At 44.3% G+C, this 12,657-nt stretch overlaps 1 protein-coding gene across 4 annotated transcripts in view; it reads right to left on the bottom strand.

Annotated features, from left to right (window-relative positions):
- Nucleotides 1–12,657, bottom strand: part of LOC110508859 (retinoic acid receptor RXR-gamma-A) — a 33,388-nt gene that overhangs the window by 16,473 nt on the left and 4,258 nt on the right. For 2 of the 4 annotated variants that reach the window (XM_021589727.2, XM_021589726.2), the window contains one exon: nucleotides 2,754–3,055. In XM_021589727.2, the coding sequence (XP_021445402.1) occupies nucleotides 2,754–2,999 (246 nt within the window). In that variant the 5' untranslated portion in view covers nucleotides 3,000–3,055. Of the gene's footprint in view, nucleotides 1–2,753; nucleotides 3,056–5,104; nucleotides 5,338–12,657 lie in introns of those variants that run through there. The other 2 variants (XM_021589725.2, XM_021589724.2) reach the window with 2 other exon arrangements.

The following is a 12,657-nucleotide window of genomic DNA, read 5'->3' as shown; positions in this document are numbered from 1 at the left end:
TCATATAGCCTATACATTATTCACAGTGCTCTTAATGCTACCGACTGTTCTATACACATTTCTCTGTTGCTTGGCTCATTGAAAGTACCAGCTCATTGAAAGTGTCTACTTCTTTGAGACCAAAAGGGAGCTGCACTATTAGCGGTAAGAAGAAATCCAATTTTAACATCCTATTGGCAATAAATGGATCTGAATCTGACTATTGCATATGTGTCCCTATTTGCTTTACAGAAGCCTGTTGGCACAGCTGTCATCAGATGACTTCAATTTGTGTACTCTTTTCTGCTAGCTAGCTAGCCTTCAAGGCTTTAGCTTAGCAGGCTGGGTCAATGATATCTCCCTCCGACTCACTAGCCATCACGCCTCATTAGCTTAGCTCAGTTAGCTCCGAGTGGGACAGCCAAATACAATTTGCTCATCCCCTCTAGGGCAGGCAGAGGCCCAGCCAGTGGTAAAGGCAGGGACGGTGCAAAAAAAACGGTCAGAAAAGGAGACATTCTAGATTCTATTTAATGCAGGACAGAACGGCAATGTTTTTTTTTAACTAACTGAATAAAATGTTAACTTTTAAATTCACAAGAGTAAGCCTCTATTTCCCCCATTTGTTATCTATTTGAGACTTGGACTCGAAGTAAGTGGAAGCGCTGTCTCACTAATGGAGTGGGGACGAATGAATTGAGCAACAGAATAGAATGAGGTTCTATTTCTAGGGCAGTGATTCAGTTGTAGTCTGTGGACATGAATGAGTCTGGGTCAGGCTAACCTAATGTAGCAGGCCTGAGCTGTGTTTCTTTCTTTCTGGTCCTGACGAGAGAGAAAAAAAACTGTCAGGGGAGGTTTTCCTCTGCACTGGTCAACCAATCCAGTAAATGTGGAGATGTTAAGATAGAGTGTTGCCTTGTTAACATCCAAAAGCAGAAGTTGTGTCACAGGCTTTTTTAATTTCCCTTGAAAACCGGATGCATTTTTGGCGACCCCACTGTGGGTGGGGTCAGGCTAGCCTTCTAGGTTCTGTTAGAACAGTGGTCACCAATCTCCAAGGCATTCCTAACAATGAAGCCTTGCGTTCATATTTGTATTTATTTGTCTCAGGCTGTTGGCGGTAGGTGCACCTGATTCAGCTGCCCTACATGCCAGGTAGGTGAAGTGTTGCAATTTAGAACCATTTCATGTGTCTGAAGGTACAAACTATGCCTTCTTGGAGGGCAAAACTGTTTGAAGTAACGTAGCAGGTGTAAAAGAAGCTAAAGCAAAGTCGATACTGTGAGATTTCAAAATGTTTAAAACCAAGACCAGAGAGACTGTCAACGAATACAGCAAAGAGCTGCTGTTTTTATGACTGAGTTCATGTTGAAGTTTTTACTCTTTTTATTCAACAGTTTTATAAGCCATAAAATGTGCATTCTTCCTACCTCCACTCGTGCTACAACAAACACTGCAGCTGTAATGAATGAGTAGGAAAGTGTATAGGTGGGCTTGCATTGTTATTATCAGCGGCTTGGGTCTTCTTTAATATCGAGGAATATGTCACTTTCTCTGGTCATTGAAGTAACAACATGAATTTGTGCATGAGGCAGAAATAATGCGGTGCGACTCGAGCTTAACTATCAGCTGGAAGACGGTGTCTTTTTTTGGTCAGTGGAGGAAAGGGAGAGCGGAGGAACGTTAGGAGGTAGACCCTCAGGATGCTGCGTTCTCTCTCCTCTGAGACAATCAAATGCAGGCACCATCAGCCCAATAAAATACAAATAAAAAGCAAATGTATGCTCTCTCAGCTGTGCCTCACATGTAATACAACAACTGATCTATTACCGGTGTGATCATATTGTCTACCTCAAATGGTTTAATATAATATAAAAAGTGGTCTGAACAACAATACACTGGCAGGGGAATTAAAGCAAAGCCAATATGCAGTGATAACGTATTGGGCCTATAGCCTACTGCACAAACCTCATTTCTACAGTACTGTTTTTAATAGGTTAACGTTGCATAGGCTTACGTCCTGTCAAAATGATTCTGAGCAGTTGATCTCAACCTGCATTTTGACTCAGAATGTGATCTTGACTTTAGAATGTGATCTTGACTCAGAATGTGATCTTGACTCAGAATGTGATCTTGACTCAGAAAGGGTTGGTGACCACTGTGTTAGAAGGATGCAGATGACCACTAAGGAGTCTGAGACTTCTGTAGTCTCAGCTCTGACAGAGAAACAGTTAGAAATACAACAGGCCAGGAAAGGCTAGTCAGCTGGGTGTAGAGTAGTCTCCTTCAATTGGCATGGGTTTAAAGCTTGGCATGCAAGGCTAGGGCATTGAGAGACTCATATAAGTGACAACAATGTATCCAATGCAGTAGTTCCAAAGCAACTTTGGTGGGTCGGCTCACCTGCTGTAAGGCCTCTCGTGTTTTTAGTGTGTTCGTGTTTAACAAGTGTGTGTGTATAGGCGTGAGCATAAATAATTGTCCAGGAGGCAGGGAGCCTAGAAGTTAAGAGTGTTGGGCCAGTAACCGGAAGGTCACTGGTTCTATTCCCCAAGCCGACTAGTGAAGAAAAATCTGTTGATGTGTCCTTGAGAAAGGAACTTAACCCTAATTGCTCCAGGGTCGTTGTCAATAATTGGCTGAGCCCTGGTCATGGCCCCTGTCTCAGGGGGAGTTGGGATATGAAAAAAATACATTTCCAATTCAAAAATAGGACAAATATAAGCTAATTATTAACTAATTATTATGCATGTGAATACATTGACCCTTACCTGTGGGCTGGAGAGTGTGCTGAAGCCCATGGTGGGAGTAGGGGGGATGGAGACACTTGGGGAGCCCAGAGATGACGAGGTGATGACTGAGTACGGCGAGCTGCCCTGCCCGTTGAATGGCGAGCCCAGGGTGCTCATGGGAGACGGGAGGGGCTGCCCAGGGTTGACAGAGGCACTGATGACGGAGGGGTGGTGATGATGATGATGGTGGTGGTGATAGGGGTGGTGGTGAGGGGGCCCCACCATGGTGCTGAGGGACTGAGATGGGGTGGAGCTCAGGTGCGAGACCTGCACAGAAGAACCTGTAATTAGAGCAAAAAACAGCCAATCAGAGATGAAAATTAAGGAGTTAGGAGACACGGCAATCAATAAAAGAACAGAACAGAATGGAACACAGCAGGGTTTATTCATTAGAGCACACCGTAGAAAAGCTTGCTACAACTGAACACAAGCATTTCTTATTGGACCAGTTCATGTAGTTGGTGCCTCATGAATTCGACCGTCATCTATATAAACTATTTTGTCCTCAAAGAGGATAACCGTTTTCATAGGGATCAATAAAGTGAAACATTCAGATGTTGCAGGTAGAAATCTACAGTGTAGAACCAAAACTCTAACCTATTCTAGTCTATTCCATATGAAAATAAAATGTTCATGACTACAGCAAAAGACCTTGGTTCTGGTTCACAGACGGTGTGATGACCAATCAGACCAGAGAATAACAACTAGACCCACATCAGCCCCTTTTCACAGCAAAACGAGGTGCTTGAGTAGACAGCCAGGGGTCCAAAATGTCCATCACTCCATTTAACCTCATCACTGATCCAGCTGGTAAATGCACTGTGATGGACCTGATGTAGCCTGATGTAGCCTGATGTAGCTGGTCGCTTGGGGGTCAGTACATGGGGAAAACCTGCATAAGGGACTTCCATATATCACCAGAATAGCCCAAAAGGTCAGTGCAGAGACAGGCTACACTGATCTGATCATTCATAGGAGCTTTATAAGGTCATATTCACATTATGCATCAACATGAGGAAATGTCAGGGGGATGTCACAGGGATGCTAGAGGGATGGTTGGGCAACATCATAGAGCTTTTCTCTATGACCTTAGCCAAAATAACGACAAACATTAGCCTACATCACGACGACAAACATTAGCCTACATAAGGAAAGTGAGACTTTAATGCTGCACAAAGATTGTTTTTTAGTTTGTATAGCAATTTGGGTTGATATGAAATTGCCATGATTGTATGAGAACAAAACGAACGAACAACAGAAGGTGATAGAAGGTTATTTCCCTTCCAAAACAAACCGACTAAAACTCCCATTATAAATCTGCGTCATCAAAAAAATCATATCAACAACCCCATTCCAACAGAAACATAATTCAACAAGAGAGGGCTTTATCAACTATCCAATCTATTTACATGTATGCAGATTGTAGCACGGCCAGGGTTTTCTTCCTAGCTGGAATATAGAATGACAGGTTGACATTTCAGGCCCCAACAATTTAAGGTTGGGCTGTTGGGCAGAGCTGTGTGTCACAGGGTTAATGGGGGGTGGCATTTGCATGGGGCATGGTTTCAGGGTCGCCATAGTCAGTCCTGGGTACAGGGATCTCTCTCATGTTACACAGGACAGAGTCTGATAGGTCAGCCAGACCAGCAGCGCTCGGACGCCAGTCTACAGTGGTCACTGATACTAGCATGTGTTAGTGGGGTTGGGACGTTTTGTGTGGCAGTGTTAAATGACTACTTGATTTTCATGCACACAGAAAGTCTCTCTCACACACACACACACACACACGATCATAGCCACACATGCTTCACACCATAATCCACGCATTACAATAAACATAACGCTCACACAAGTATAAAAAGGTTCCATCTATAAAAGTAGCAAGTCTAAAACAAGCTAAAGGAGGACAAAGGCACTTCCTCATATTGTGTAGTAACAGCTGTACCTTTAGCAGTTTCTCTGCCAAACCAGACGCAGGAAACCCCAATGTATATTTAGACAGGTTGAACAGAATCTAGAAAATAAATGTGTGCGTGTCTGATCACACACACACTTTCACCAACTGTCTACTATTGTGTCACAAAGGTCCAAAGACACCAACACACAGCTTGCCATTTTTGTTGAAGACAGAACCCAGCACTTCATGTTCAGCAAAGATCACAGTGAGTGATATATCATGTCAATCGTTCTATGCCAACAAATACATGCCCACATACTTCAGTTAATTCATGTATTAGCTATTGTACCTAGCATACAGTCAGTGCCTACCAAGTCAAAGTATATTACTCTGGACTATATGTATGGTCGAAGTGGCCATCTATGTTACTCACTGTCAAAGTCAGGAAGGAGCATCAGGGGCTGGTAGTTTACGTACATATCTAACTCTGATTGGCTAATGTCTATTAAGTCGCTTTCCTCTTTTCCTCCGGAATCTCCGACACCTGCTATGATTCTCATGTCTGCAGGCGACACCTCGGAGGATCTGCAGGGGGCTTGACCCTTCCAACGCAGGCGGCGGGCTGGCAGCCCCCGATCATGTGTGTGTGTGTTACAAGCAGCTGTAGAGTGGCACACACACACACACACACACACACACACTCGCTCTCTCTGTCTCTTGGCACAGCTCCTCCTGTGATATTAATGCCTGCTAAATGTCAAATTCCAACAGCAAAGAGCCTCACACACGTACAAACACGTACACGTGTACACACACACACATATTAATAGGCATATTTGAGCAACACACACGTACACATATGAATGTAAATGAGTATGTCACCATACAAACATCATCTGGGTTAAGTGGTTTAGAAGTGTTTTCAAATGATTTCTTTCACTGACTTTCATAGAGATACCATCATCATAATAAAAAAATATGATCAGTGAGCGCCTTAGCTTAATCATGTAAAAAGCAGGCCTGTAGCCTTTTGGCCTGGTCTGGTCTCCCCTGTCGTATTCATTATGATCTGAGAGCCAAAACTGATCATAGAAAAGCCCAGGCCTGGTGTGTGGAGACAGAGCCCACTCATTCCTGTCTAAATGGAGATGATGTCTGATCAATCAGGGACCGTATAATCCTCTTAGCCTCTGTAAGCATCTCCAACCTGGTTATTTACTGTGTGTGTGTGTGTGTGTGTGTGTGTGTGTGTGTGTGTGTGTGTGTGTGTGTGTGTGTGTGTGTGTGTGTGTGTGTGTGTGTGTGTGTGTGTGTGTGTGTATTAGAGGTAGTGGGCTTGAAGCGGTTGAGTGGGGGCTTGGTCTACACGACAGCATGCTGAGGCACTGTAGAACACATTTCCCAGTTGCTTGTTACATGACAAACATACACATTCATTCACACGTGCAGTCTCTGTCCCTGTTCCATGTGTCTAAAGGGATTTGGCCTAGAAAAGGAGAAAATTATATCCTGTCTGTCGGATGGGCTCTCTCAAATACCCAGTGGGGGATTGGATGACTTTTTAATTAAAGATGTCCCTTCTCTCTTGTAGACTTGTCCCTTTTTCCTGTTGAAATGACAGAAGATGTGCCGAGCAGACATCATTAACTTGTATGGCTTAAGCATGAGAGGAGAGTGAAGTGAAATAGAGAGTCCATTCAGTCCAACTCAAAGCTTCACATTCATTGATAAAACAATTCAGTATTACATGGGAGGATACAGTAACTTTGCTAACAGTTACTAATGGTAATATGGAGTCAACTGCTGATATACTGTATTTGTAATGGCTTGGGACCACTGGTGAATGGATTCATGCACTAAACCAGATATGCACTTTTTCCTTGTTCACGTATCAGGAAATCACACTGTATCAATTCCTATGGCAGAGGACACCTATTTCCAAGATGATTGTTCAACGTTGGTCTGACCAATCAGAATCTATGCTTCGGGATTGTTTTGATCATGCGGACTGGGAAATTTTCCGGGTCGACGTATACACTGACTCAGTGACTGGGTTCATCAGGAAGTGCATACAGGATGTTGTTCCTACCAAGATGATTACAATTTATCCATCCCAGAAACCGTGGATAGATGGTAGTATTCACACAAAACTGGAAAGCGCGAACACCACATTTAACCACATCCAGCTATGACCTCCGTAAGGCAATCAAAGAGGCAAAACAGAGGCCAGAACAGGGACAAAGTGGAGTAGCAATTCAACGGCTCAGACACAAGACATATGTGTCAGGGACTCCAGACAATCATGGATTATAAAGGGAAAGCCAGCCACATCGCGGACACCAACGCCTCGCTCCCGGACAAGCTAATCCCCATCTTCGCCCACTTTGAGGAAAACATCGAGCCACCACCGTGGGCCCCCTCCGCTTACGATGACTCTGTGCTCTAGTTCTCCATGGCCGACGTGAGTAAGGTATTTAAGAGTGTTAACCCTCGCAAGGCTACCAGGCCCAGACGGCATCCCAAGCTGCATCCTCGGAGCATGCGCAGACCAGCTGGCTGGAGTGTTTGGGGACATATTCAATCTCTCACTGTCCCAGTCTGCTGTCCCCACTTGCTTCAAGATGTTCACCATTGTTCCTGTACCCAAGAAAGCGAAGGTAACTGAACTTAATTAATATCCCTCCATAGCACTCACTTCTGTCATCATGAAGTGCTATGAGAGGCTAGTTAAGGACCATATTACCTCCATCTTACCTGACACCCTAGACCCACTACAGGTTGTATTCAGTCCCAACAGATCCACTGCCCTATCCCACCTGGACAAGATAAATACCTATGTAAGCATGCTGGTCATCGACTACAGCTCAGCCTTTAACACCATAGTGCCCTCCAACCTCATCACTAAGCTCAGGGCCCTGGGTCTGAACCCCGCCCTGTGCAACTGAGTCCTAGACTTCCTGAGGGGCTGACCCCAGGTGGTGATGGTAGGCAACAACACCTCTGCCACGCTGATCCTCAACACGGGGGCCCCACAAGGGTGTGTGCTCAGCCCCCTCCTACACTCCCTGTTCATCCATGACTGTGTTGCCACGCACGTCTCCAACTCAATCATCAAGCCTGCTAACGACATAGCAGTGGTAGACCTGATTACCAACAATGACGAGACAGCCTACAGTCCCTTCAGGACTACTACAGCACCCAATGTCACAGGAAGGCCAAAAAGGTCATCAAGGAACAACACCTGAGCCACTGCCTGTTCACCCCACTGTCATCCAGAAGGTGGAGAGTACAGGTGCATCAAAGCTGGGACTGAGAGTCTGATAAACAGCTTCTATCTCCAGGCCATCAGACTGTTAAACAGTCATCACTAGCCGGCCTCCACCCAGTACCCTGCCCTGAACCTCAATCACTGTTACTAGCCGGCTACCACTCGGTACTGAACTCTGCACTTTAGAGACTGCCGCACTAGGTACATAGAGTCATTGAACACTGGTCACTTTAATAATGTTTACATACTGTTTTACCCACTTTATATGTACATACTGTATTCTAGTCATGGCTCATCCTATATAACTACTGTTGTACACACCTTTTCTATTCATATACTGTCCATACTGTCTATACACACCATTTTATACACTGAGTATACCAAACATTAGGAACACCTTCCAAATATTGAGTTGGCTGGATGTTCTTTGGGTGGTGGACCATTCTTGATAGGGACGGGAAACGGTGTCCCCGGTGTGCCTGGCACCTACTACCATACCCCGTTCAAAGGAACTTACATGCTTTGTCTTGCCTATTCACCCTCTGAATGGCACACATACACAATCCATGTCTCATCCACGTCTTAAAAATCCTTCTTGAACCTGTCTCCTCCCCTTCATCTACACTGATTGAAGTGGATTTAACAAGTGACATCAATAAGGGATCATAGCTTTCACCTGGATTGACCTGGTCAGTCTATGTTATGGAAAGAGCGGGTGTTCCTAATGTTTTGTACACTCAGTGTATATATTTTGTCTCATATGATACATAATGTACTGTAACCAAGACAGAGTACCTCTCTCCTATAGCTACACACCAAACTGCACCATTTCACTGTTATCATATTACTTACAGTACATTGTGGTTTGACTTTTTAATAATTCAACCCTGTTACATTTAGACATGTCAACCCTGTTACATTTAGACATGTCAACCCTGTTACATTTAGACATGTCAACCCTGTTACATTTAGACATGTCAACTCTGTTACAGTGGGGCAAAAAAGTATTTAGTCAGCCACCAATTGTGCAAGTTCTCCCACTTAAAAATATAAGAGAGGCCTATAATTTTCATCATACGTACACTTCAACTATGACAGACAAAATGAGAAAAAAAATCCAGAAAATCACATTGTAGGATTTTTAATGAATTTATTTGCAAATTATTGTGGAAAATAAGTATTTGATCACCTACAAACAAGCAAGATTTCTGGCTCTCACAGACCTGTAACTTCTTCTTTAAGAGGCTCCTCTGTCCTCCACTCGTTACCTGTATTAATGGCACCTGTTTGAACTTGTTATCAGTATAAAAGACACCTGTCCACAACCTCAAACAGTCACACTCCAAACTCCACTATGGCCAAGACCAAAGAGCTGTCAAAGGACACCAGAAACAAAATTGTAAACCTGCACCGGGCTGGGAAGACTGAATCTGCAATAGGTAAGCAGCTTGGTTTGAAGAAATCAACTGTGGCAGGAATTATTAGGAAATGGAAGACATACAAGACCACTGATAATCTTCCTCGATCTGGGGCTCCACGCAAGATCTCACCCCGTGGGGTCAAAATGATCACAAGAACGGTGAGCAAAAATCCCAGAACCACACGGGGGGACCTAGTGAATGACCTGCAGAGAGCTGGGACCAAAGTAACAAAGCCTACCATCAGTAACACACTACGCTGCCAGGGACTCAAATCCTGCAGTGCCAGACGTGTCCCCCTGCTTAAGCCAGTACATGTCCAGGCCCATCTGAAGTTTGCTAGAGAGCATTTGGATGATCCAGAAGAAGATTGGGAGAATGTCATATGGTCAGATGAAACCAAAATATAACTTTTTGGTAAAAACTCAACTCGTCGTGTTTGGAGGACAAAGAATGCTGACTTGCATCCAAAGAACACCATACCCACTGTGAAGCATGGGGTTGGAAACATCATGCTTTGGGGCTGTTTTTCTGCAAAGGGACCAGGATAACTGATCCGTGTAAACGAAAGAATGAATGGGGCCATGTTTCGTGAGATTTTGAGTGAAAACCTCCTTCCATCAGCAAGAGCATTGAAGATAAAACGTGGCTGGGTCTTTCAGCATGACAATGATCCCAAACACACCGCCCCGGCAACGAAGGAGTGGCTTTGTAAGAAGCATTTCAAGGTCCTGGAGTGGCCTAGCCAGTCTCCAAATCTCAACCCCATAGAAAATCTTTGGAGGGAGTTGAAAGTCCATGTTGCCCAGCAACAGCCCTAAAACATCACTGCTCTAGAGGAGATCTGCATGGAGGAATGGGCCAAAATACCAGCAACAGTGTGTGAAAACCTTGTGAAGACTTACAGAAAACGTTTGACCTCTGTCATTGCCAACAAAGGGTATATAACAAAGTATTGAGATAAACTTTTGTTATTGACCAAATACTTATTTTCCAACATAATTTGCAAATAAATTCATTAAAAATCCTACAATGTGATTTTATGGATTTTTTTCCCTCATTTGGTCTGTCATAGTTGAAGTGTACCTATTATGAAAATTACAGGCCTCTCATCTTTTTAAGTTGGAGAACTTGCACAATTGGTGGCTGACTAAACACTTTTTTGCCCCACTGTACATCTGTTATATCAATCTAAATTTGTGATTTTTACAACTGTTTTGGCTTTTCAGCAACACTGTCATTATAACATCATGATAAAAGACAACACATGCTACATACAACTGTTAATGTATTCACACAAATAGCCTTGGACACGTGACAGTGACACAAGACCATTACAAATGCATGTCGTAAACAGGCGTTCAATCAACCATTTCATACATGTTCACCATCATTCCATGCATGCATCTTCATGAGTCTGTTTTCTAAGCATTGTGTAACATCATATACAATGAATAAAGTCAACCACATTCTGAGTGGGTTCCCACTGTATATAGAAACCCTGATCTCGCTCTCTCTCTCACTCTCTCATTCTCTCTCTGAGGTTAACATTTCCATCCTGGTGTCTATTTCATGTCCTGATTAACAGAGGTGGGGGGGGGGGGGGGGGCAGTCATATGCCATGTGGCCAGGGGGTAGCAGGGGAGGGGCTCACCGTCTGTGGAGTTTGGAGAGGGAGTGTGCACGTGTGTGTGTGTGTGTGTGTGTGTGTGTGTGTGTGTGTGTTTGCTTGTGGGGGGGGGGGGGGGGGGATTAAAGGGGATTATCCCCCTGGAGAAGATGGTATATTGAAGCAGCTCTATAGAGCTTTTGGGCAGGGGAGGAACCCAGGATATGGTGCTGCTGTACAGAAAACAACTGGACCTTCTCCAAGGCTAGAAGCTTTTCAATACTGTGCCTTCACTGATCTCCGTCTCTAAGAAACTGGCCACTATCTCTGACCACAATTGAACTCACACAACAAAAACAAATTCCCAAAAAGCTGATAAACATCTCAACATTGAGATGTTATGTACAAGCAGTTACAGTATGGCATAGAAATAGAATCACTATTTATGTAGATGCTCTATAGGCTATTCTATTCAATTCCCCTATAATCCTACAAAAGACTACAAAGTTCTGAAGTTTCCATAAAGAGTAAAGCCAACCACGAGCCCCTCTATCTGTGGAGCAGCACTGCTCTCCTATTCTACTGAAGCAGTAGCGTTGGCTACCCAGACTGGGCCCACTACAACTGGGGCAGAAAAATTACCAATTAGATAAGGGAGCTGATTCACAATCACAAGCCTGCCGGGATACACATCAGAGCACCGCGCCTGGCCCTGACTAAATGTTATCTAATGGCCGGGCCTGCCAGCCCTGTATGTTGACACCATTTCTGCCTCTGCTATTTCTGAGTTTCCTCCATACAAAGAGAGACAGACAATCAGAACAAATGACAATAAAATGACAGAATGAAGAACAGAGCGGTGTATAGAGGACATTGGTTATAGCATCAAAGCACAATGAGTCGGGTACAAAAGAGTAGCCCACGGCAACAAGCGCGGTTGAAAGCGGAGAGCATGGCAGCAATAAGGTTATGATGAGAAGGCAGACAGGGACCTGATATTAATCCTATATGTTGGATCAGGTCTGGACATAGCCAAGTTACTCTCAACTCCACGATGTACATCACATTAAAGGAGTTGAGAGGAGACGACTGTGGGCGGACTGAAGCTACAAGTACATAGAAGGTCCTAAGTAATCCAATTAGACGGACAGAGAGACAGATAGACAGACAAATACACAGACAGGTACACAACACACACAACTACAGAATGCTCACACACCCACACACGCACTCACGCATTTGACAAGTACCAAGCTACATACTAATATCTGTTAAGAAACAGGTGTCTTGTTGAATGCCAAGTAAGATCGAGCGAGGGAGAGAGAGAGAGAGAGAGAGGGAGGGAGAGAGACCAAAGGTGCCACTTTATCTCCCCACTCTCTTCCCTCTCTTTATCTCCTAACCCCTTTACAAACACAGCAGCACATAGAGGGCCTCTCAGTGCCCAGGACCCAACACAACACAGGCCTTGTACTACCTATTAAGGGACATCATCAAATAATTGTTAATGAAACATGAGGCCCATGTTGGGTCATCGGATCCCACTGTGGAGAGAGAGAGAGAGAGAGAGAGAGAGAGAGAGAGAGAGAGAGAGAGAGAGAGAGAGAGAGAGAGAGAGAGAGAGAGAGAGAGAGAGAGAGAGAGAGAGAGAGAGAGAGAGAGAGAGAGAGAGAGAGAGAGAGAGAGAGAGA

This window comes from Oncorhynchus mykiss, chromosome 28, assembly GCF_013265735.2.
Source record: "Oncorhynchus mykiss isolate Arlee chromosome 28, USDA_OmykA_1.1, whole genome shotgun sequence".
Lineage (NCBI taxonomy): Eukaryota > Metazoa > Chordata > Actinopteri > Salmoniformes > Salmonidae > Oncorhynchus > Oncorhynchus mykiss.
The sequence above is the reverse complement of the archived record's forward strand: the minus strand, read 5'-3'. Positions and strand labels throughout refer to the sequence as shown.